Below are 25,033 nucleotides of genomic sequence, written 5' to 3' on the forward strand. Positions count from 1 at the left end.
GATCTAAAGGATTTCTAGTACAGTGGTGGATCTAGGGGTGTGCAGATAAATTACTTCTTTTCAAATCTATAACCAATAGCGATGTTATTAAGGTGCTTTAAATTTAAAATTAAGCTGTGTAATTTATTCTGCACACCACTGATCTAGTATGCTGTACACTGCTTATAAATCAGAACTTCTCATTTTCCATAAACCTCAATAAGCTTCTCAATATCTTCAATGCTTTGTATCACATTTGTCAATTGCTTTTCATCCATTTCAAAATGCATTGTGTTAATATCCTAAAAAATGTACACAGCATGATGTAAGAGCATGTAAATAAACTAATTAATTAATTAATTAATTACTCAATAAATATTTAATTAATACCAATATTAATATAGTCTCATTAACTAGACCAATTAAATGATTAATTTGTTACGACCAGTATGATTATACCTCTTCATTTCTAGGATTTTGAAATTTCATTTCCACGATAGCAACAGGAGTATTCAACTGACTGACATGTCTGGCCTGACTTTTAAAATCTATTCTCCAACTTAGGTCTTTTAGTTTATCGTTCCATCGGCTTTTGTCCACTAATACATCATGAATTTTGCTCTTTTGGGACTTCCAGAACTTCACAATTGCAGCAGATTGACCATCAGTGATCGCACCTTGTCGCTTCTTTGTCTGTGAGGTCAAGAAAGCCTCCAATTGATTAGAATCCATATCGGCTGCTACAATATTTTTCATTAAACCATCGCATTTCTTTAGCAAGGCATCGAATTCCTCCTGCGATAAGTCTGGAAAGAGTTCTTGCTTTAAAAAATCATTTGTTATGTCTTCTTCCGCAAAATACGTTCTCCTTGCTAAGCCATTTAGTAAACCAATAAAATTTTTGTCTGCAGCAGCCATTTTGAAGTTTCAGCTGTAGTGCTCCCCCCTAAAATACATATCAATTGAACGCGTATCAGGGGGGGGTATGCATACATTATTGCACCAAAATACAAATAGGATTTGCTTGATTGAAAACTGAAAGACAATGGTACCCAGATCTATTGGTATCTTATTGAGAAAAATTTCTGGTAGAGCGAGTATTGGAAAAGCATGGTTCACGACCCAGCAATCACATAATTCAAAGTTTTATGATGCTATCATTGTGGGTGGTGGGATGGTAGGATCCACACTTGCTTGTGCCATTGGTAGGTTTCAATGGTTAGCCACTGGGTAACCCATGGTAGCTGGTTGTGTGACTATTTTTACTCTAATGGCAGTATCTAGTATCATGCTGGTATCTATTATTTATTGTTAAATGAATACAGGTGGAGATACCATATTTCAAAACAAGAAGGTGCTGGTGTTAGAAGCTGGACCACAAGTTAAACTGAAGGAACTACCCGAGTTATATAGTAATCGTGTCAGCACAGTTAGCCCTGGCTCCAAAAAATTACTTGAGAGTGAGTTATCAAGTCAAAATGCAAATCATGTTGAACTTAGAGATAAATGTGTTGTAAAATTTAAACTATTCTACTAATTTAGGGGTTGGAGCTTGGAAACATATTGAAAACATGAGAGTAAAGCCATTTCAAAGAATGCAGGTCCAAAATATAGTTTCATTCTTACCTTACTGTGGTATAGAAACCCAGAGTCCTGAAGAAATCTGTAACAATAGCACAGGTTTTGAGTTTTCCCTAATTATGCTATTATCCTCACCACCAAAGCCTAACTTTAATAAAAGATATTTTCTTTACACAAAAAAATCTGGCTTGGAGGTAAAGACCTAAGAGAGAACCCACACAAGTGCTATTATTAATAAACACAAAATTGTACATAATATGAGTTACCTATTGTACATTATATGGCATAGAGAGTAATAATTTCGTACAAGGAAAACGGTTAACAATTCGTTAATATGTCTGAAATTCATCAGCTTTGCTCATTATGATGTAACGGCTTAGGTCTGGGATGCGTGTGGTGATGGATATCTAACGTTTGAAGCTTCCGATGACCTGGAACAAGCCATAAACATGGCCTATCTCGTGGAAAACAACGTTCTTATCACAGCTCTGGAAATGGAACTGGAAAACCTGAGATCAAATGTTGATGTTCTGTATCAAACGAAAATGAACACGTTTAGAATTCCTTCACCAGACACGAATGATGTTGATAGCCCATGGGCTGAAATTACGTTGGAAGATGGGCAAGAATTTTCGACAAGACTTTTGGTGAGATCCTCAAGTATAGGATTTGAAATCAACTACCATAATCTTTTTATATCCGGTCATGAATAATTGTGACACTCCATCCGCGATAATACTGATTCATCCGCGATAATAATCGATGACGATGTTATCTCCTAAAAGCTCCTTTCAACAAACTAACAATACCACACCTTTTCAATCTTGTTCAATTCGAGTTTTTCTGTGGCGTAGCATCGCTAATCGCTTATCACCTTCTTACAAATCATCTTTGTCAGCTTCTTAACTTTCTTATACTTCAAAGGTTGGTGCTGACGGATTCAACTCTCAGGTTCGAAAAAACTCTGGTATAGATTCTATCTCTCATGATTATCGTCAGAGCGGTGTGGTTGCCACACTCTGTTTTTCCGAGGTAAAATATAAAAAGATGGACCTTTTTAAAACGTCCGTGATGTGGCGTAGTTTGCATGTAAAGTATCTTCGTCGTTAGCCAACAGAGCGCATTGGCTAATCAGAAACATACTTCGTCTGCAAGCTATGACACAACGGAGTCTTTATATGATAAAAATGTTTAATGTCTCACAACTCAACTTCTACTATTAGCCCACAAAAAACATCGTTGCCTGGCAGAGGTTTTTACCGACTGGACCCATAGCGATCCTTCCAGTAAGTTTAACATTTCCGTCTATTGTACAAGCAAGAAGCTTCAGTATTTGACTGAAAGTTATTGCTTGTGTTTTGTTCAGCTAACGGACAGTAAGAGTTCTCTCGTTTGGTCCACGACAACGAGTCACGCTAAGAATCTTGTTTCTTTGCCTGAAGAAAGGTTTGTGGACGCAGTCAATGAGGCTTTGGTAAGATCAAATATATCGACAAACAACGTTGTTTTGATTGAGGCCAATAACCAGTGCCTTGGTTAAAAAAACAAATACATCTTATCATTCACAGACTGATGATATTTCGAAGAATTCGTTGTCAGAAATGGCATCAAATTTATTGCACAACGTGCTTTCTATGGTCCAACCAGGCGAGTGTCATTTACCACTAGTGTCGTATAACACATGCACTACCTACGACCGGAAAAGATATCTTTCAAACATAAGAATGAATATCTTTCAAACATAAGGATTAAATATTTTACTTTAGATTATCTAGGGCTACAAATTCCTCCCAGAATAGCGGGTATTGAGAAGAATAGCCGTGCTTCATTCCCTCTTGGAGTCAACCACTCTTCGTATTATGTCAAACCAAGAATGGCGCTAATAGGGTAAAGAAGAATCCTTCTATACCTCGCCCGCCCAGAGCATGTATTTATCACATGTCCGACTATTGAATATAAATTATTTCTATACAGAGATGCCGCACACAGGATCCACCCGCTCGCGGGTCAGGGTGTAAATCTTGGATTTGGTGATGTTGAGTGTTTGTGGAATGAATTGAGACAGGCGGCCATCGATGGCCAAGATTTGGGTGAGTATTGTCACAATTACTTGATTGTCAACAAAGTGTGGTTTTGGAGTAATTAGGAGGTAAATTAGTTTGTATATGGATAATTTGATACATGTCATGGCGCAGTCAATGGTTCTTTTACCACGACCGTTTCTCTCATTTATGTCACTTGCATATTTCTTATCGTATTTTTTAAGGTTCTTTGGAACATCTACTAAGATATGAAACAGCACGTCAGAAAGATGTGGCCGTTTTGATGGGTGTAACACATGGATTAAACACGCTTTTCTCCACGTCTTTTTTACCTTTCGTCATTGCTCGTAATCTTGGAATTCAAATGACAAATGTCATGACGCCAGTGAAGGTCAACGAGTTATACTTGAATTGTTTATGAAACTTATTTACGAGCACACAATAGTGTATCTTTGGTCTGCAATACTTTTCGTTAAAGTGAATTTATTTTTCTTCAGAAACAAATCATGGACTATGCTATGAAATGAGACAGGGATGATGTAAAAAGGACAGACCGAAATTAGTCTGCAGGAATCAAAGACATTTCTTCATAAACGAAATGAAAAATAAAAAATTAAAATGCCAAAATGAAATCGTGTGTGCTCCTCTAGATGACTAGATCAAAGGGGAGATATGAATAATCATCTCTGAGACTCTGACACATCGTGGCTTGTAAACTGAATTACAGTAGCACAGTAGAGTACAAACCACTGAGCTATTAAATTCCAGGAATTTGAATATAGCTCAGTGGTACAGACTGATATATACAAGCATGCGCAGATACATGTACCCTTGGCGAACCTATTCTTGTGACTCAAATGGTCATTTCCTTGCTAATGTGCTAATAAACATGTAGAAGTACCACATTTAAACACAGACTAAAGCCATTTAGTCACTACCTGTCACTACAGTGACCAGTGGTAGTTAAGTTTATCTTGATTCCTTCTGATGTATGCAAATCCAAGAGATATAATGAAACACTTTTAGTCTATGACCGATCTATCACTTGTTGGCAGCAATCGAGTGAAAACTATAGTAAACTAAACCAAAACGTGAAAAGATTTCCAAACAACTGTAAACTTACTAGGTGTAAATTTATTGAAGCAAGCAAGACTACTGACTACACACAAGCACTCACTATAGATATCGAATGGTATTTCACTAAATCCTAACTATTGCTAAGGGGCGCCCACAGGAGAGATCAAGGGGCAATTTGCCCAGGACCCCAAAATAGGGAAAAGAAACTGATGTTGAAAATATATATTTATTATTTAACGATAAATTTACGTCGTTCAAAAATCGGAGAAAAATGCTACCCTCAAATGGCAGGAAATCTCATTTTATGTATTCTCTTCAAAGTGCTTATTGAGACCCTTACTAAGTCATAAGGCGCTCAAGTTAAAAGAAAGTTGACCAGTTGGTCCCCGATGTACATCTATCGTGATCCCAGGAGTTGAGGGTAATAACTTGAACATAGTGGAGGATGTAATTATGCCTTGGTCTTTCAACGAGTCACCTTCGTTAATATCATTTGTGCTGCCAGCGTCATGAATATTTATCTGTTGTTTTACGCTCATATTCACGGAGCTTCCAGGAACAACTTTATCGGACATTATCAATTTCTTCTGCTTCTTGTACAGAACCATTGTGAGAGGCTGAATGTTTCCCTGGTTGTTAAACACCTGAATCATGGGCGCCGTGTCGTCGTCGAGTGCTTTACCCTCTTTTATTTCATGACTCGGCGGATCGTCGCGACTCTTTTGGGTTATGTAAACCTCTTTACCAGACGAAACTGGAAAAGGGCCAGTTATTCGCTCGCTACCATTTACTTCATCTACGATTGCCAACTCAAATTCATTTGGTAATGTAATATCATGAATTTCCCCAGGATATGCAACCTTATCGACAACCCAAGCGCAAGGATAGGTATTCGTCTCATCCTTTTCTGAAGGTACTTGGAAAAGTGCAAACTTCACAATACTTCCCTCACCAGAGGCTGAATCTTCTCCCGTTTTGTTAGCGACTGTGATTTTCCACTCCGTCATTATATCTAGCGACTATAAACATTCAATGTTTTTTTAAATGTAAGAATTCTTTGTTTTCTAGAATTTTGTATACATTAAGAGGAGGGTGCACCTATTTTGCACCGGTTTCCGGATAAATTTGGAAGATTTCTGACCTTAGAGAAATAGACACGAGCGAAGGAACTACATTGATGTCATAGGCTCTTAGTGTGCATATATATAGTGAAGTATTACGACCCTGAAACTAAGTATATAGCCTTCATTGTAATCATAAAAGTTTGCAAATATACCATCATAGCTCATAACCAGTGCTGCTCAAACTAATTTAGACAGTAAATAGGATAACACAGCGACAGTATAATCATAAAGGTGTTACACAACACCTTATACTATACATGAATCCATTTCTGTTGGTTTGTAATGTACTGTATTAGGATCGATATGACATAGTGGATGTATGAAAATTAGCTGGCTTGTATAGGTGCACCCCGTAAGTCTTTAATACTGCAAAGCTTTCGGTCCATTAAGCCACTATTGCGCTGACGAAGGTCCGGGTTAACAGACAAAAAGCTTTGCAGTATAAAGCTTACCGTTAGTGTACCTACAAGCTAATTTACTTATTGATGTCACCATACAAACATACAGTTGTATTTAAATATTAATACCATGTACAAACATACATGTAGTCACAGAATTACAAACCTTATTGACACCAAGGCATGCAAGAAAAATGCGTGTTTCTTTGACTCGATATACTGATATTATTGTTCAGGAATTGCCCAGGAACTTTTCATGTGTAGAACCTGATGTTATATGTATAAGTCTTTGTTTACGTTCATTTGCATTTTTTGCAACTGGAGTTTTTAATATCAAAAATGTTCTCGACCGTTGTCAAGGTCACTTAATACTCAACACAACATAAATATCTGAATTTTTACATAAATAGCTGAAACACATCTGTTTCTATACATAAATATCTCATAGACTCGTCTGTATCACAATGCATGGTCAATACTGAAAAAACTTCGCGCGAAAACGGTCCCCGCATTATGCATGCATTTATCCACTCCAAATCATGTGCAATTAATTTTCAATGCCGATTCTTGTACAACTTCGCAGAAAATTTAACTATCTATAGTTCATACTTCAAGTTTAAGCTTGAGAAGTTTTCAACTTTGCACACGAAGTGTGTGGTTTTATTAAAGTAATATCAGCCGCCAAAAGTAGTAAAAGTGAATTAGAATCGTTGATCACTGAGCGCAGTCATATTATTGCTAGTATTGCATGAGCTTATATCTCGTCTTCAACGATTCTTTTGAAAAACTTTTTGAGTTTTGTGAATTTGTAAAAAGATGTAATTCCGGGGGTCTTTAGTACAAATTTGAAACTCTTGCATCGACTGACTCGTTTTTTCCCAACCTCAATTCTTCCCAAATTCTTCCTGACCTTAATTCTTCCCAAATTCTTCCTGACCTTAATTCTTCCCAAATTGCATGCATGCGGGCACTCAACTAACAAACATATGCAATTTTGTTACGTTCAACCAAAACTAAATACTTGTCACTGAATTAACCGCTGTAAATGAGTTTACAAATGATAGCTACTAACTTTAGCTAGTATTGCAGGTATATACAAAAAAAAACGCAACAGCGGAACTTTTCAAGGCAAAAAATTTTAGTTTCCTATAGTAATTAGCTTTTTTAATACAGCTTCTCAGTGTGCTCAAGGAGCTTTCTAATCACCTTATTATTCCATACGCTGAAGGGCATCCTGGAGGGCATAAAGCGGAATTCATTGAAGAGGAACCTATGTATTTACGTCATTGAACTCAAAAGAACTTAAAGTTTTTATCAGCCAAAAGAACCTACATAATAAAGTTCTTTGAAAAAGTTCTTTTGAGTTCAATGACATAACAGTAACCGGCTCAAGGGTAGTCTACGCATAGACGGAATAGCTCAAGGGCGAATAAATCAATCTACGATACATTTTGCAAATATAACGTAAATTTTTAAGTAAAGATACAGAATATCAGCTATGCACGAGAAACTTTATCTGTTTTTGATAGCATGTAGTAAATATGGTGACGTCAATGTAACAAATTTCAGCAGTCGAATATAAAGGATCGAGTATGATATTAGTGCTGCTTTTTTGTGCATCCTGTATACAGATATTAAAGATATTTCCTCCAAACAAATTAACATCGAAGTATTTCAGCTCAGTTGTTCAATAGGATAATTGCCATTTTAACTTATCCACCAGCTAAACGCCTTGAAAAAGGATCCGTCAATACTGCAAAAACGTCCATAAAAAGTTCCCATAAAAAGTTCCCATATAAGAAGACAAAGGATTGAGGATATTTGAAGTTTTGCGTGCATGTATAAATATTTAAAGCCACATGGTGATTAGTTCTCCATTTATGGTTAAAAATCACACTATTGGTCAGAATAGAAGATGGTCGATGACGTGTACATCTCACAAAGTTGCTTATATAAAGCGAGTGATGTTTAGCCATGTTTCATTCAGTCAAGTTACATTGCACTGTGACGAAAGGAGAAGGTTGAAGTTGTCTTGATTAAACTTTCAGAAGTAAAACATGGGAGAGTGGAATATAACAATTGAAAATTTGACAGGTCAAGGCGGAACTACTGGCCAACATGTAGAATTCATGCTTTTTCAAACTCGGCCAGATCCTCTAACTCTGGACAGTTATTCCAGCGCGTGGAAAGTTGCCGATGTTCAATACCCTGGACAAATTGGTCCAATCGTTTTGCCAACCGCAGTTACTTTCTATGTGTTGGATACAGCAGGTGGCCTTCCCAGGGAAACTGGCCCGTTTCCCGTCAAATTCGGGCAGGAAATTGTAGTGACGCAGAGAAATCAAGCTGATGCACCCAGCGTTAAGGTATCGGGCCAGGCTCAACCAAAAGGTGCAATCAAGACGACTAATGCTTCCGGAAACGTCCAGCCTCTTCAATTTGCTTTGTACAAAGATGGCAGAAAAGTTGTCTCCTACAAGAACGTCGCTCCAGCAGATGCAGTTTACTTGGATATTAAGCCGTCTATTTATATTGCTGATATAATTGGCAGCAGCATAAAGCAAGGCGATGATTTCAAAGCTGACGTCCAGGCTGCGAAGTCGACACAGTTCGAGCTCTACCCTGATGTCCCTAACTTAACGATTGGAATAGAGAAGTTGCCCTCAGGGCAAATAAACTTTGTCAAACAATGATGATTCATGAACCAAAGACATAAACATGTCCGAGACATTATTAGTTATTTGAACGACCTCATTTTTGCATGAATTTATAGTTTTAATATGATTTTTTTGTAACTCAATTCGTACATTCATTAAAGCTATTTTTTCTTCCGTATGTGCTTCTATACTTATGTTTCAGCATCCATCACAATGCTACTAAATTCCGCAAGAAATCGCTTCAAAGGCACCAGAAGAGCAACTAACCCTCTCAACAACTGTATATAATGCATTAGCATTGCAATCGCATATTCGCGAACTAAACTTCATCTAGTAAAACTGCAATGTTTGTTTGCAAATTGTTGCAAATTAAATAACGGTGATTTATAAAATGCGACTTTTGATTGAACATCGACTTCTTATCCGAATTTCACACACTCGAATGTGTAGGCGTCGCACCCTCGAGTTCATCTCAATGCCAAGCAATATTGGAAGTTTTAGTCTGCCATTGGGAAAATTTATCCTGGCGCTCCCCCAACCCCCCCCCCCCTATGAAAACCAAGGTACGACCCTGAATGGCCCCGTAGTGTATAACTTTTAAAACCAACAGCTGTACAGAAGCTCGAAAACAACACGTTTTGATAAACGTTTATACCAGACGGAACTGGAAAAAAAGTTTTTAAATAATATACGCTAAGCTCCGGGAACGAGGCTGTTCTACACAATCTCGTACCCAGGTTTTTCCTTCGTAGAGGAAAAAATCCTGGGCGGGCAAGCTTGTACCCGGAGTCCGAGGTTGTGTGGACATAGGGATCATTCCCCGGTATTTGAGGTCAAAGTTTGTTTTCCAGGGTGGTTTCATTGGACGAAGGAATCGTACGATGCCATCATTACAGGGGTTCTAGCTTTTTGTACTTCTTCAATATCAACAAATAAACGAATAATATCTTTAACATGATCATTTTACTGTTTATTTGCAAAAAATGTGGAATAAATTGGGTGGAAATATGAATAATCATCTCTCAGATTGTGACACATCGTGGCTTGTAAACTGAATTACAGTAGCACAGTAGAGTACAAACCACTGAGCTATTAAATTCCAGGAATTTAAATATAGCTCAGTGGTACAAAATGATATATGCAAGCATGCGCAGATACATGTACCCTTGGCGGACCTATTCTTGTAACTCAAATGGTCATTCCTTGCTAATGTGCTAATACACATGTAGAAGTACCACATTCAAACAGAAACTAAAGCCATTTAGTCACTACCTGTCATTACAGTGACCAGTGGTAGTTAAGTTTATCTTGATTCCTTCTGAGGTATGCAATTTAATCAAAGAGATATAATGAAACACTTTTAGTCTATGACCGATCTATCACTTGTCGGCAGCAATCGAGTGAAAACTATAGTAAACTAAACCAGAACGTGAAAAGATTTCCAAACAACTGTAAACTTACTAGGTGTAAATTTATTGAAGCAAGCAAGACTACTGACTACACACAAGCACTCACTATAGATATCGAATGGTATTTCACTAAATCCTAACTATTGCTAAGGGGCGCCCACAGGAGAGATCAAGGGGCAATTTGCCCAGGACCCCAAAATAGGGAAAAGAAACTGATGTTGAAAATATATATTTATTATTTAACGATAAATTTACGTCGTTCAAAAATCGGAGAAAAATGCTACCCTCAAATGGCAGGAAATCTCATTTTATGTATTCTCTTCAAAGTGCTTATTGAGACCCTTACTAAGTCATAAGGCGCTCAAGTTAAAAGAAAGTTGACCAGTTGGTCCCCGATGTACATCTATCGTGATCCCAGGAGTTGAGGGTAATAACTTGAACATAGTGGAGGATGTAATTATGCCTTGGTCTTTCAACGAGTCACCTTCGTTAATATCATTTGTGCTGCCAGCGTCATGAATATTTATCTGTTGTTTTACGCTCATATTCACGGAGCTTCCAGGAACAACTTTATCGGACATTATCAATTTCTTCTGCTTCTTGTACAGAACCATTGTGAGAGGCTGAATGTTTCCCTGGTTGTTAAACACCTGAATCATGGGCGCCGTGTCGTCGTCGAGTGCTTTACCCTCTTTTATTTCATGACTCGGCGGATCGTCGCGACTCTTTTGGGTTATGTAAACCTCTTTACCAGACGAAACTGGAAAAGGGCCAGTTATTCGCTCGCTACCATTTACTTCATCTACGATTGCCAACTCAAATTCATTTGGTAATGTAATATCATGAATTTCCCCAGGATATGCAACCTTATCGACAACCCAAGCGCAAGGATAGGTATTCGTCTCATCCTTTTCTGAAGGTACTTGGAAAAGTGCAAACTTCACAATACTTCCCTCACCAGAGGCTGAATCTTCTCCCGTTTTGTTAGCGACTGTGATTTTCCACTCCGTCATTATATCTAGCGACTATAAACATTCAATGTTTTTTTAAATGTAAGAATTCTTTGTTTTCTAGAATTTTGTATACATTAAGAGGAGGGTGCACCTATTTTGCACCGGTTTCCGGATAAATTTGGAAGATTTCTGACCTTAGAGAAATAGACACGAGCGAAGGAACTACATTGATGTCATAGGCTCTTAGTGTGCATATATATAGTGAAGTATTACGACCCTGAAACTAAGTATATAGCCTTCATTGTAATCATAAAAGTTTGCAAATATACCATCATAGCTCATAACCAGTGCTGCTCAAACTAATTTAGACAGTAAATAGGATAACACAGCGACAGTATAATCATAAAGGTGTTACACAACACCTTATACTATACATGAATCCATTTCTGTTGGTTTGTAATGTACTGTATTAGGATCGATATGACATAGTGGATGTATGAAAATTAGCTGGCTTGTATAGGTGCACCCCGTAAGTCTTTAATACTGCAAAGCTTTCGGTCCATTAAGCCACTATTGCGCTGACGAAGGTCCGGGTTAACAGACAAAAAGCTTTGCAGTATTAAATACTTACGTAGTGTACCTACAAGCTAATTTACTTATTGATGTCACCATACAAACATACAGTTGTATTTAAATATTAATACCATGTACAAACATACATGTAGTCACAGAATTACAAACCTTATTGACACCAAGGCATGCAAGAAAAATGCGTGTTTCTTTGACTCGATATACTGATATTATTGTTCAGGAATTGCCCAGGAACTTTTCATGTGTAGAACCTGATGTTATATGTATACGTCTTTGTTTACGTTCATTTGCATTTTTTGCAACTGGAGTTTTTAATATCAAAAATGTTCTCGACCGTTGTCAAGGTCACTTAATACTCAACACAACATAAATATCTGAATTTTTACATAAATAGCTGAAACACATCTGTTTCTATACATAAATATCTCATAGACTCGTCTGTATCACAATGCATGGTCAATACTGAAAAAACTTCGCGCGAAAACGGTCCCCGCATTATGCATGCATTTATCCACTCCAAATCATGTGCAATTAATTTTCAATGCCGATTCTTGTACAACTTCGCAGAAAATTTAACTATCTATAGTTCATACTTCAAGTTTAAGCTTGAGAAGTTTTCAACTTTGCACACGAAGTGTGTGGTTTTATTAAAGTAATATCAGCCGCCAAAAGTAGTAAAAGTGAATTAGAATCGTTGATCACTGAGCGCAGTCATATTATTGCTAGTATTGCATGAGCTTATATCTCGTCTTCAACGATTCTTTTGAAAAACTTTTTGAGTTTTGTGAATTTGTAAAAAGATGTAATTCCGGGGGTCTTTAGTACAAATTTGAAACTCTTGCATCGACTGACTCGTTTTTTCCCAACCTCAATTCTTCCCAAATTCTTCCTGACCTTAATTCTTCCCAAATTCTTCCTGACCTTAATTCTTCCCAAATTGCATGCATGCGGGCACTCAACTAACAAACATATGCAATTTTGTTACGTTCAACCAAAACTAAATACTTGTCACTGAATTAACCGCTGTAAATGAGTTTACAAATGATAGCTACTAACTTTAGCTAGTATTGCAGGTATATACAAAAAAAAACGCAACAGCGGAACTTTTCAAGGCAAAAAAATTTTAGTTTCCTATATAGTAATTAGCTTTTTTTAATACAGCTTCTCAGTGTGCTCAAGGAGCTTTCTAATCACCTTATTATTCCATACGCTGAAGGGCATCCTGGAGGGCATAAAGCGGAATTCATTGAAGAGGAACCTATGTATTTACGTCATTGAACTCAAAAGAACTTAAAGTTTTTATCAGCCAAAAGAACCTACATAATAAAGTTCTTTGAAAAAGTTCTTTTGAGTTCAATGACATAACAGTAACCGGCTCAAGGGTAGTCTACGCATAGACGGAATAGCTCAAGGGCGAATAAATCAATCTACGATACATTTTGCAAATATAACGTAAACTTTTAAGTAAAGATACAGAAATATCAGCTATGCACGAGAAACTTTACTTCTTAACTGTTTTTTGATAGCATGTAGAATATGGTGACTTTGGTGTCAATGTAACAAATTTCAGCAGTCGAATATAAAGGATCGAGTATTTATGAATATTTAGTGCTGCTTTTTTTTGTGCATCCTGTATACAGATATTTAAAGATATTTCCTCCATTGACAATTAAACTATTAACATCGAAGTATTTCAGCTCAGTTGTTCAATAGATAGATAATTTGGTTTTCCATTTTTAACTTATCCACCATTTAAGCTAAACGCCTTGAAAAAGGATCCGTCAATACTGCAAAAAACGTCCCATAAAAAGTTCCCATAAAAAGTTCCCATATAAGAAGACAAAGGATTGAGGATATTTGAAGTTTTGCGTGCATGTATAAATATTTAAAGCCACATGGTGATTAGTTCTCCATTTATGGTTAAAAATCACACTATTGGTCAGAATAGAAGATGGTCGATGACGTGTACATCTCACAAAGTTGCTTATATAAAGCGAGTGATGTTTAGCCATGTTTCATTCAGTCAAGTTACATTGCACTGTGACGAAAGGAGAAGGTTGAAGTTGTCTTGATTAAACTTTCAGAAGTAAAACATGGGAGAGTGGAATATAACAATTGAAAATTTGACAGGTCAAGGCGGAACTACTGGCCAACATGTAGAATTCATGCTTTTTCAAACTCGGCCAGATCCTCTAACTCTGGACAGTTATTCCAGCGCGTGGAAAGTTGCCGATGTTCAATACCCTGGACAAATTGGTCCAATCGTTTTGCCAACCGCAGTTACTTTCTATGTGTTGGATACAGCAGGTGGCCTTCCCAGGGAAACTGGCCCGTTTCCCGTCAAATTCGGGCAGGAAATTGTAGTGACGCAGAGAAATCAAGCTGATGCACCCAGCGTTAAGGTATCGGGCCAGGCTCAACCAAAAGGTGCAATCAAGACGACTAATGCTTCCGGAAACGTCCAGCCTCTTCAATTTGCTTTGTACAAAGATGGCAGAAAAGTTGTCTCCTACAAGAACGTCGCTCCAGCAGATGCAGTTTACTTGGATATTAAGCCGTCTATTTATATTGCTGATATAATTGGCAGCAGCATAAAGCAAGGCGATGATTTCAAAGCTGACGTCCAGGCTGCGAAGTCGACACAGTTCGAGCTCTACCCTGATGTCCCTAACTTAACGATTGGAATAGAGAAGTTGCCCTCAGGGCAAATAAACTTTGTCAAACAATGATGATTCATGAACCAAAGACATAAACATGTCCGAGACATTATTAGTTATTTGAACGACCTCATTTTTGCATGAATTTATAGTTTTAATATGATTTTTTTGTAACTCAATTCGTACATTCATTAAAGCTATTTTTTCTTCCGTATGTGCTTCTATACTTATGTTTCAGCATCCATCACAATGCTACTAAATTCCGCAAGAAATCGCTTCAAAGGCACCAGAAGAGCAACTAACCCTCTCAACAACTGTATATAATGCATTAGCATTGCAATCGCATATTCGCGAACTAAACTTCATCTAGTAAAACTGCAATGTTTGTTTGCAAATTGTTGCAAATTAAATAACGGTGATTTATAAAATGCGACTTTTGATTGAACATCGACTTCTTATCCGAATTTCACACACTCGAATGTGTAGGCGTCGCACCCTCGAGTTCATCTCAATGCCAAGCAATATTGGAAGTTTTAGTCTGCCATTGGGAAAATTTATCCTGGCGCTCTCCCCCAACCCCCCCCCCCCCCTATGAAAACCAAGGTACGACCCTGAATGGCCCCGTAGTGTATAACTTTTAAAACCAACAGCTGTACAGAAGCTCGAAAACAACACGTTTTGATAAACGTTTATACCAGACGGAACTGGAAAAAAAAGTTTTTAAATAATATACGCTAAGCTCCGGGAACGAGGCTGTTCTACACAATCTCGTACCCAGGTTTTTCCTTCGTAGAGGAAAAAATCCTGGGCGGGCAAGCTTGTACCCGGAGTCCGAGGTTGTGTGGACATAGGGATCATTCCCCGGTATTTGAGGTCAAAGTTTGTTTTCCAGGGTGGTTTCATTGGACGAAGGAATCGTACGATGCCATCATTACAGGGGTTCTAGCTTTTTGTACTTCTTCAATATCAACAAATAAACGAATAATATCTTTAACATGATCATTTTACTGTTTATTTGCAAAAAATGTGGAATAAATTGGGTGGAAATATGAATAATCATCTCTCAGATTGTGACACATCGTGGCTTGTAAACTGAATTACAGTAGCACAGTAGAGTACAAACCACTGAGCTATTAAATTCCAGGAATTTAAATATAGCTCAGTGGTACAAAATGATATATGCAAGCATGCGCAGATACATGTACCCTTGGCGGACCTATTCTTGTAACTCAAATGGTCATTCCTTGCTAATGTGCTAATACACATGTAGAAGTACCACATTCAAACAGAAACTAAAGCCATTTAGTCACTACCTGTCATTACAGTGACCAGTGGTAGTTAAGTTTATCTTGATTCCTTCTGAGGTATGCAATTTAATCAAAGAGATATAATGAAACACTTTTAGTCTATGACCGATCTATCACTTGTCGGCAGCAATCGAGTGAAAACTATAGTAAACTAAACCAGAACGTGAAAAGATTTCCAAACAACTGTAAACTTACTAGGTGTAAATTTATTGAAGCAAGCAAGACTACTGACTACACACAAGCACTCACTATAGATATCGAATGGTATTTCACTAAATCCTAACTATTGCTAAGGGGCGCCCACAGAAGATCCCAAAGGGCAATTTGCCCAGACTTTCAAGACCCCAAAATAGGGAAAAGAAACTATCGTTGAAAATATATATTTAAGGATAAATTTACGTCGTTCAAAAATCGGAGAAAAATGCTACTCTCAAATGGCAGGAAATCTTATTTTATGTATTCTCTTAAAAGTGCTTATTGAGACCCTTAATAAGTTACAAGGGGCTCAAGTTAAACGAAAGTTGACCAGTTGGTCCTCGATGTACATCTATCGTGATCCTAGGAGTTGAGGGTAATAGCTTGAACATAGTGGAGGATGTAATTAAACCTGGGTCTTTTAACGTGTCACCTTCGTTAATATCATTAGTGTTGCCAGCGTCACGAATATTTATCTGTTGTTTTACGCTCATATTCACGGAGCTTCCAGGAACAACTTTATCGGACATTATCAATTTCTTCTGCTTTTTGTACAAAACCATTGTGAGAGGCTGAATGTTACCCTGACTGTTAAACACCTGAATCACAGGCGCCGTGTTGTCGTCGAGTGCTTTACCCTCTTTTATTTCATGACTCGGCGGATCGTCGCGACTCTTTTGGTTTATGTAAACCTCTTTACCAGACGAAACTGGAAAAGGGCCAGTTATTCGCTCGCTACCATTTACTTCATCTACGATTGCCAACTCAAATTCATTGGATAATGTAATATCATGAATTTCCCCAGGATATGCAACCTTATCGACAACCCAAGCGCAAGGATAGGTATTCGTCTCATCCTTTTCTGATGGTACTTGGAAAAGTGCAAACTTCACAATACTTCCCTCACCAGAGGATGAATCTTCTCCCGTTTTGTTAGCGACTGTGATTTTCCACTCAGTCATTATATCTAGCGACTACGAACATTCAGGAACATGTAAAGTTTACACCGGAACACGTACAGTTATAGCACAGCTGCACAGGAACATGTAAGAAGAAAAAAAAAGCCTCACATGACAAAGAAGCCATGCCGTGTCCACCAACAAAGGGGAAATGCAACCTCGTACAAATGTTGACCAATCAGCGCCTTTGTTGACATTAGATCAAAGGGGAACTTTTGGCAGCGACCGAATGAAAACTATAATTAGCAAACTAAACATAAACGTGAAAAGTTTCCAAACAACTGTAAATTTACTAATATTTTATTGTAAATTTATTGAAGCATGACTAGTGACTACACACAGCACTCACTATAGCTATTGAATGGTATTTGACTGAATCGGTGAATCCTCACTACTTTGGGGGGCGTTGTTGATAGCTTGCAGACAAAGCTGGGAGTCGAATGTATATTCTAAGAGTATGCAAAAAATATGGATACTAAAAGGAACATAATTTTACTTCACAGGATTTTGGGTAATCCTGGACACATTTTATTTCAACCATCGTTGAAAAAGACACAGATCATTAAGAAAACGAGATCATCCTTTTATTCTCCCTAAAGTTATAGAATGACTGAAAGCTTTAAGCGATGTTTTGTAATAGTTATCTGTTTGACTGCATGTATATATGGGCTAAATATATATATATATACCATTTTATATCATTATATATCAATCTCTTAAATACAGTAACAATAATTATTATATTCTTAAAACAATAATTATTATATTCTTAATATACTGATTCCCAAATCATGTAAAGACACATGCACGTTTGTTTGTGTGTCTAAGTCACTCTAAGGAATATTTCAATAAAGATTCAATAGCTCAAGATCAGTGCTGCTCAAACTAATTTAGACAGAAAATACGATAATACAGCGACGACTGTATATAAAAGTGCTACACAGCACCTTATATACTATACATGAACCATTATTACTGATTGATTTGTAATGTATTACGGATCGATTCACACAGGGAATGGTTGACAATGTTGCATGTAAAAGGTTGACACCATGCACACAATCACAGAATGACAAAACCTTATATATTGACATCAAGTCAAGGGAAGATGCGTGTTTCGTTGAACCGCGATGCTGATATTACTCTTCAGGAATTTCTTTTGTGCAATCAAAATAAGGCGAACTTTTGACGTGCCGAACCAGCAACATGTAAAGTGAGGACAGGGCATGTAAAGTAAAAGATAGGAACATGTAAAGTAAAAGATAGGAACATGTAGAGTAGGGGCAGTGCTAAATGCACGTTATTTTCTTCCAAAAAGATATACAGAGTGTATAAAGAAAACGAAACACTTAATATTCATGAATATTCGCAAAGCATCGAGTATTTATGAATATTTAGTGTTGCGTTTTTTTATACACCCTGTAAAGATATAAAGACCACAATGGTGATTAGTTATGCATTTATGGTTAAAAATCACACTATTGGTCAGAATAGAAAATAGTTAGATGACGTGCACATCTCACATGCCAAGCTTACTTAATGTGCGCAATGTTTAGCCATGTTTCATTCAGTCAACTTGCAAATCCAAGAGATATAATGAAACACCTTTAAGGCTGCTTTCCAGTTACGCGTTTTTCATACGCACGTACACGCACGTAAAAGTCTAAATCCTTACAGATGTTATCTTTGAAAAAACGAAGTAAATAAATCGAAAGAACTTAGTTTTTCGCATATTTTAGTATGCACCTGTAAACTAGATGTTAAATAATAAAAATTTAGAAGCATTTAAAAATTTCCCGTGCGTGCAAGTGCGTATAAAAAACGCAAAACTATAGAAAGCAGCCCTTAGCTAGTCTATTACATCCGTCACTTGTTGGCAGCAATTGAGTGAAAACTTTAGCAAACTAAACCATAAACGTCAGAAGATTTCCAAACAACTGTAAATTTACTAGTTGTAAGTTGAAGCAAAACAACCGAGTGCAAACAAGCACTCATTATGCATGGCTATTAAATAGTATTTGACTAAATCGGTGAATCCTCACTGACGCTATTGCTAAGGGGGCGTTTATAGGAGGGACCAAGGGGTAATTTGCCCGGGCTTTCAGGACCCCAAGTCCCCAAAATACGGAAAAACAGCAATAACAAGCTGTTGTTGATAATATATATTTAATGACAAATTTCCGTCGATCACTATATACAAAATAACTATGATAGATGAGGGATTAGGTCGAAAATTTTTCAGTTCATGCACTATCATTACACAGTATTAAAAACTCAGAGAAAAATGCTACTCTCCAAAATTCAGGTAATCGCTTTCATCATGTGCTCTGAAAAGTGCTTATTGAGAGCCTTGCTAAGTCACTAAATTCGTACCCAACGACGAACAATAGTTTGTAAACGTAATGTCTGCCGCTCTAGGAAAGCGTATGTAGGGCGCAGTTTAAACAAAAGTTGACCAGTTGGTTTCCGATGCACATCTATCGTGATCCTAGGAGTTGAGGGTAATAACTTGAACACAGTGGAGGATGTAATTAAACCTGGGTCTTTTAACGAGTCACCTTCGTTAATAGCATTAGTGTTGCCAGCGTCACGAATATTTATCTATTGTTTTACGCTCATATTCACGGAGCTTCCAGGAACAACTTTATCGGACATTATCAATTTCCTGTCGTTCTTGTACAGAGCCATTGTGAGAGGCTGAATGTTACCCTGGTTGTTAAACACCTGAATCATGGGCGCCGTGTCGTCGTCGAGTGCTTTACCCTCTTTTATTTCATGACTCGGCGGATCGTCGCGACTCTTTTGGGTTATGTAAACCTCTTTACCAGACGAAACTGGAAAAGGGCCAGTTATTCGCTCGCTACCATTTACTTCATCTACGATTGCCAACTCAAATTCATTGGGTAATGTCATATCATGAATCTCCCCAGGATATGCAACCTTATCGACAACCCAAGCGCAAGGATAGGTATTCGTCTCATCCTTTTCTGATGGTACTTGGAAAAGTGCAAACTTCACAATACTTCCCTCACCAGAGGTTGAATCTTCTCCCGTTTTGTTAGCGACTGTGATTTTCCACTCCGTCATTATATCTATAGCGACTATAAACATTCAGTGTTTTTTTACTTTCTAGGATGTATAAATCAGTCATCAGTCATAAGACGGTAATTATATAATCCTATCATATACCTAATTTGCGCACAATTCCTCCATAAAAGGTAATTAAATATTCGAAACCATAGCCTGTCGGTCAGAACGAGTTTTTACTTGTTTGCCTCTGCATGATCCTTCACAGTAAATTAAAAGGGGCTAAAAAGGCTCCAAATAGCTGTTTTGGCTTTTAAAATGTGGGGCTGTTATGGCTCTAGTGTGGTGCCAATAATGCTTCACATGGCTAATTTATCCTTATATGGGCCAGATCGTGAATGAACAGCCAAGATGGCTCCAACGGGCTCTTTTGACTTTTAAAAATTGGGGCTGTTATGGCTCTAGTGTGGTGCCAATAATGCTTCTCTTTTATTAATAGCCATAAAAGCGTTTTAAATAGGCCTAAAATGGCTATTTTTCTCTCTTTTACAATAGTCATATAATAGCTCCATAAAAATGGGGAAATATAGCTTTTCAGAGGCCTAATCAGCTCTTCAAAATAGGGCCCAAACAGAATTTAATAATATCAATATAGCCCTTTTAAAAGGGGCCGCTTCAGGGTCAAAATTTTGACCCCATTTTGCGGACTAAAATGGCGTCTTTTAATTTACTGTGTTGAATTGCTGAAATCATTTTGACGACCATACGCCCAGGAAACTAGCCTTAAACGATACGTGTAAAACAACCAAATAAATAAATAAATAAATAAATTAATTAATTGAGTAACAACTTGTTCCAGTCCTTACTTTACATGTTCCTGCATGTCTTTACTTCACACATTCCTGTCCTTACTTTACACATTCCTGATTGACTACTTTACATGTTCCATTGTTCCTGTCTTTACTTTACATGTTTCTGCACGTCCTTGCTTTACACATTCCTATCCTTACTTTACATCTTCCTCAGGCATTATAATACGGATTTTTTACAAGGACACACATTGTCTTTAGGTTCAATAATCACTCAGTCTTAGAAATTACAACGTGAAATTACAACGCAAGCATATAAAAAAGAGCATAGCCATGCAAAGCACGGTCCGTCAGTCTCTAGCCTTTTTTAATATATAATATATTCAATAATGTCAATTTTATAATAGAAACAATAATTATTTTGAATAGTCAAATTAAAATTATATTAGACATTTTTGTCCATGAGGCATGATTTTTAACTACACACTTTTTCATTTACAAGGACACATTCGCCTTTTACAAGGACACAAAGTGTGTCAAAAACACGCGTATTATAATGCCTGATCTTCCTATTCTTCCAAAAAATGCCACACTTATATAATGTACATGAATATTCGCTTTCTATAGACGAAATAAGACAAATATAGAGTATAAGTATTTATGAATATTTGGTGCTGCGCTTTTCTATATATCATGTATAGATATTTGAAGACCACATGCAGTGGTGATTAGTTCTCCATTTATGGTTAAAAATCACACTATTGGTCAGAATAGAAGATGGTTCGATGACGTGTACATCTCACAAAGCTGCTTACATAAAGCGAGTGATGTTTAGCCATGTTTCATTCAGTCAAGTTACATTGCACTGTAACGAAAGGAGAAGGTTGAAGTTGTCTTGATTAAACTTTCAGAAGTAAAATATGGGAGAGTGGAATATAACAATTGAAAATATGACAGGTCAAGGCGGAACTACTGGAAAACATGTAGAATTCATGCTTTTTCAAACTCGTCCAGATCCTCTAAATCTGGACAGTTATTCCAGCGCGTGGAAAGTTGCCGATGTTCAATACCCTGGACAAATTGGACCAATCGTTTTGCCAACCGCAGTTACTTTCTACGTGTTGGATACAGCAGGTGGCCTTCCCAGGGAAACTGGCCCGTTTCCCGTCAAATTCGGGCAGGAAATTGTAGTGACGCAGAAAACGAAAGCTGCTGCACCCAGCGTTGAGGTATCGGGCGAGGCTCAACCAAAAGGTGCAATCAAGACGACTAATGCTTCCGGAAACGTCCAGCCTCTCGAATTTGCTTTGTACAAAGATGGCAGAAAAGTTGTCTCCTACAAGGACGTCGCTCCAGCAGATGCAGTTTACTTGGATATTAAGCCGTCTATTTATATTGCTGATATAATTGGCGACAGTATGAAGCAAGGCGATGATTTCAAAGCTGACGTCCAAGCTGCGAAGTCGACACCGTTCGGGCTCTACCCTGATGTCCTTGACTTACAGATTGGAATAGAGAAGTTGCCCTCAGGGCAAATAAACTTTGTCAAACTTTCATAAAAATAAAGACATAAACATGTCCGAGACATTAATGATTAGTTATTTGAGCGACCTCATTTTTGCATGCCTTATTTTAAGATGATTTTTTTGTAACCGAATTCGTACATTCATTAAAGCTATTTTTTCTTCCGTGTGTGCCTTTATACTCATGTTTCCCCATCCATCACAATGCTACTAAATTCTACAAGAAATCGCTTCAAAGGCACCAGAAGAGCAACTAACCCTCTCCGAAAAACACTACTGATATATTCATTTGCATTGCAATCGCATATTCGTGTATTAAACTTCATCTAGTAAAACTGCAATGTTTGTTTGCAAAATGTTGCAAATGAAACGACAATGATGTACTCTTGGCGGACCTATTCTTGTAACTCAAATGGTCATTTCCTTGCTAATGTGCTAATAAACATGTAGAAGTACCACATTCAAACACAAACTAAAGTTATTTAGTCACTACCTGTCACTACAGTGACCAGTGGTGGTTAAGTTTATCTTGATTCCTTCTGAGGTATGCAAATTAATCCAAGAGATATAATGAAACACTTTTAGTCTATGACCGATCTATCACTTGTCGGCAGCGACCGAATGAAAACTATAGCAAACTAAACCAGAACGTGAAAAGATTTCCAAACAACTGTAAACTTACTACGTGTAAATTTATTGAAGCAAGCAAGACTACTGACTTGTAGTCACACACAAGCACTCATAGATATCGAATGGCATTTCACTAAATCCTGACTATTGCTAAGGGGCGCCCACAGGAGAGATCAAGGGGCAATTTGCCCAGGTTTTCTGGACCCCAAAATAGGGAAAAGAAACTAATGTTGAAACGATTTATATTTATTATTTAACGATAAATTTACGTCGTTCAAAAATCGTAGAAAAATGCTATCCTCAAATGGCAGGAAATCTCATTTTATGTATTCTCTTCAAAGTTCTTATTGAGACCCTTACTAAGTCACAAGGGGCTCAAGTTAAAAGAAAGTTGACCAGTTGGTCCTCGATGTACATCTATCGTGATCCTAGGAGTTGAGGGTAATAACTTGAACATAGTGGAGGATGTAATTATGCCTTGGTCTTTCAACGAGTCACCTTCGTTAATATCATTTGTGCTGCCAGCGTCATGAATATTTATCTGTTGTTTTACGCTCATATTCACGGAGCTTCCAGGAACAACTTTATCGGACATTATCAATTTCTTCTGCTTCTTGTACAGAACCATTGTGAGAGGCTGAATGTTTCCCTGGTTGTTAAACACCTGAATCATGGGCGCCGTGTCGTCGTCGAGTGCTTTACCCTCTTTTATTTCATGACTCGGCGGATCGTCGCGACTCTTTTGGGTTATGTAAACCTCTTTACCAGACGAAACTGGAAAAGGGCCAGTTATTCGCTCGCTACCATTTACTTCATCTACGATTGCCAACTCAAATTCATTGGGTAATGTGATATCATGAATTTCCCCAGGATATGCAACCTTATCGACAACCCAAGCACAAGGATAGGTATTCGTCTCATCCTTTTCTGATGGTACTTGGAAAAGTGCAAACTTCACAATACTTCCCTCACCAGAGGCTGAATCTTCTCCTGTTTTGTTAACTACTGTGATTTTCCACTCCGTCATTATATCTAGCGACTATAAACATTCAGTGTTTTTTTACTTTCTAGGATGTATAAATCAGTCATCAGTCATAAGACGGTAATTATATAATCCTATCATATACCTAATATGCACCCAATTAAATATTCAAAACCATAGCCTGTCGGTCAGAACGAGTTTTTACTTGTTTGCCTCTGCATGATCCTTCACAGTAAATTAAAAGGGGCTAAAAAGGCTCCAAATAGCTGTTTTGACTTTTAAAAAATGGGGCTGTTATGGCTCTAGTGTGGTGCCAATAATGCTTCTCTTTTATTAATAGCCATAAAAGCGTTTTAAATAGGCCTAAAATGGCTATTTTTCTCTCTTTTACAATAGTCATATAATAGCTCCATAAAAATGGGGAAATATAGCTTTTCAGAGGCCTAATCAGCTCTTCAAAATAGGGCCCAAACAGAATTTAATAATATCAATATAGCCCTTTTAAAAGGGGCCGCTTCAGGGTCAAAATTTTGACCCCATTTTGCGGACTAAAATGGCGTCTTTTAATTTACTGTGTTGAATTGCTGAAATCATTTTGACGACCATACGCCCAGGAAACTAGCCTTAAACGATACGTGTAAAACAACCAAATAAATAAATAAATAAATAAATTAATTAATTGAGTAACAACTTGTTCCAGTCCTTACTTTACATGTTCCTGCATGTCTTTACTTCACACATTCCTGTCCTTACTTTACACATTCCTGATTGACTACTTTACATGTTCCATTGTTCCTGTCTTTACTTTACATGTTTCTGCACGTCCTTGCTTTACACATTCCTATCCTTACTTTACATCTTCCTATTCTTCCAAAAAATGCCACACTTATATAATGTACATGAATATTCGCTTTCTATAGACGAAATAAGACAAATATAGAGTATAAGTATTTATGAATATTTGGTGCTGCGCTTTTCTATATATCATGTATAGATATTTGAAGACCACATGCAGTGGTGATTAGTTCTCCATTTATGGTTAAAAATCACACTATTGGTCAGAATAGAAGATGGTTCGATGACGTGTACATCTCAGAAAGCTGCTTACATAAAGCGAGTGATGTTTAGCCACG

The 25,033-nt window shown here is 37.4% G+C and overlaps 4 protein-coding genes and 1 long non-coding RNA gene across 5 annotated transcripts; 1 reads left to right on the top strand and 4 right to left on the bottom strand.

The window, feature by feature from the left end:
- Nucleotides 1-158: 158 nt before the first annotated feature.
- LOC114522306 (COMM domain-containing protein 1-like) lies at nt 159-918 on the bottom strand. The gene is made up of 2 exons (XM_028542968.1): nt 439-918; nt 159-281 (listed from the first exon to the last, which is right to left on the bottom strand). The coding sequence occupies exons 1-2, from the start codon at nt 895-897 to the stop codon at nt 180-182; spliced, it is 561 nt and encodes a 186-aa protein (XP_028398769.1). The 5' UTR covers nt 898-918; the 3' UTR covers nt 159-179.
- A 67-nt stretch (nt 919-985) lies between these two features.
- On the top strand, nt 986-4,268 carry LOC114522261 (ubiquinone biosynthesis monooxygenase COQ6, mitochondrial-like). The gene is made up of 12 exons (XM_028542909.1): nt 986-1,184; nt 1,305-1,439; nt 1,522-1,580; nt 1,941-2,207; nt 2,485-2,592; nt 2,784-2,846; nt 2,927-3,034; nt 3,129-3,207; nt 3,327-3,447; nt 3,535-3,650; nt 3,827-3,993; nt 4,100-4,268. The coding sequence occupies exons 1-12, from the start codon at nt 1,025-1,027 to the stop codon at nt 4,127-4,129; spliced, it is 1,413 nt and encodes a 470-aa protein (XP_028398710.1). The 5' UTR covers nt 986-1,024; the 3' UTR covers nt 4,130-4,268.
- Nucleotides 4,269-4,924: 656 nt separating this feature from the next.
- Nucleotides 4,925-7,024, bottom strand: LOC114522263. Its single transcript, XM_028542911.1, has 2 exons — nt 6,368-7,024; nt 4,925-5,698 (listed from the first exon to the last, which is right to left on the bottom strand). The coding sequence occupies exon 2, from the start codon at nt 5,684-5,686 to the stop codon at nt 5,024-5,026; it is 663 nt and encodes a 220-aa protein (XP_028398712.1). The 5' UTR covers nt 5,687-5,698; nt 6,368-7,024; the 3' UTR covers nt 4,925-5,023.
- A 3,494-nt stretch (nt 7,025-10,518) lies between these two features.
- Nucleotides 10,519-12,020, bottom strand: LOC114522265. Its single transcript, XM_028542912.1, has 2 exons — nt 11,962-12,020; nt 10,519-11,292 (listed from the first exon to the last, which is right to left on the bottom strand). Exon 2 carries the CDS (start codon nt 11,278-11,280, stop codon nt 10,618-10,620), a length of 663 nt encoding a protein of 220 aa, XP_028398713.1. The 5' UTR covers nt 11,281-11,292; nt 11,962-12,020; the 3' UTR covers nt 10,519-10,617.
- Nucleotides 12,021-15,281: 3,261 nt separating this feature from the next.
- Nucleotides 15,282-24,809, bottom strand: LOC114522267. The gene is made up of 3 exons (XR_003686886.1): nt 24,608-24,809; nt 22,684-23,957; nt 15,282-15,684 (listed from the first exon to the last, which is right to left on the bottom strand). It is a non-coding gene; the product is annotated as an uncharacterized LOC114522267 (long non-coding RNA).
- Nucleotides 24,810-25,033: the final 224 nt, after the last annotated feature.

Source organism: Dendronephthya gigantea, unplaced genomic scaffold (genome assembly GCF_004324835.1).
Source record: "Dendronephthya gigantea isolate DGI-Jeju-01 unplaced genomic scaffold, DenGig_1.0 000022F, whole genome shotgun sequence".
Classification (NCBI taxonomy): Eukaryota; Metazoa; Cnidaria; class Anthozoa; order Malacalcyonacea; family Nephtheidae; genus Dendronephthya; species Dendronephthya gigantea.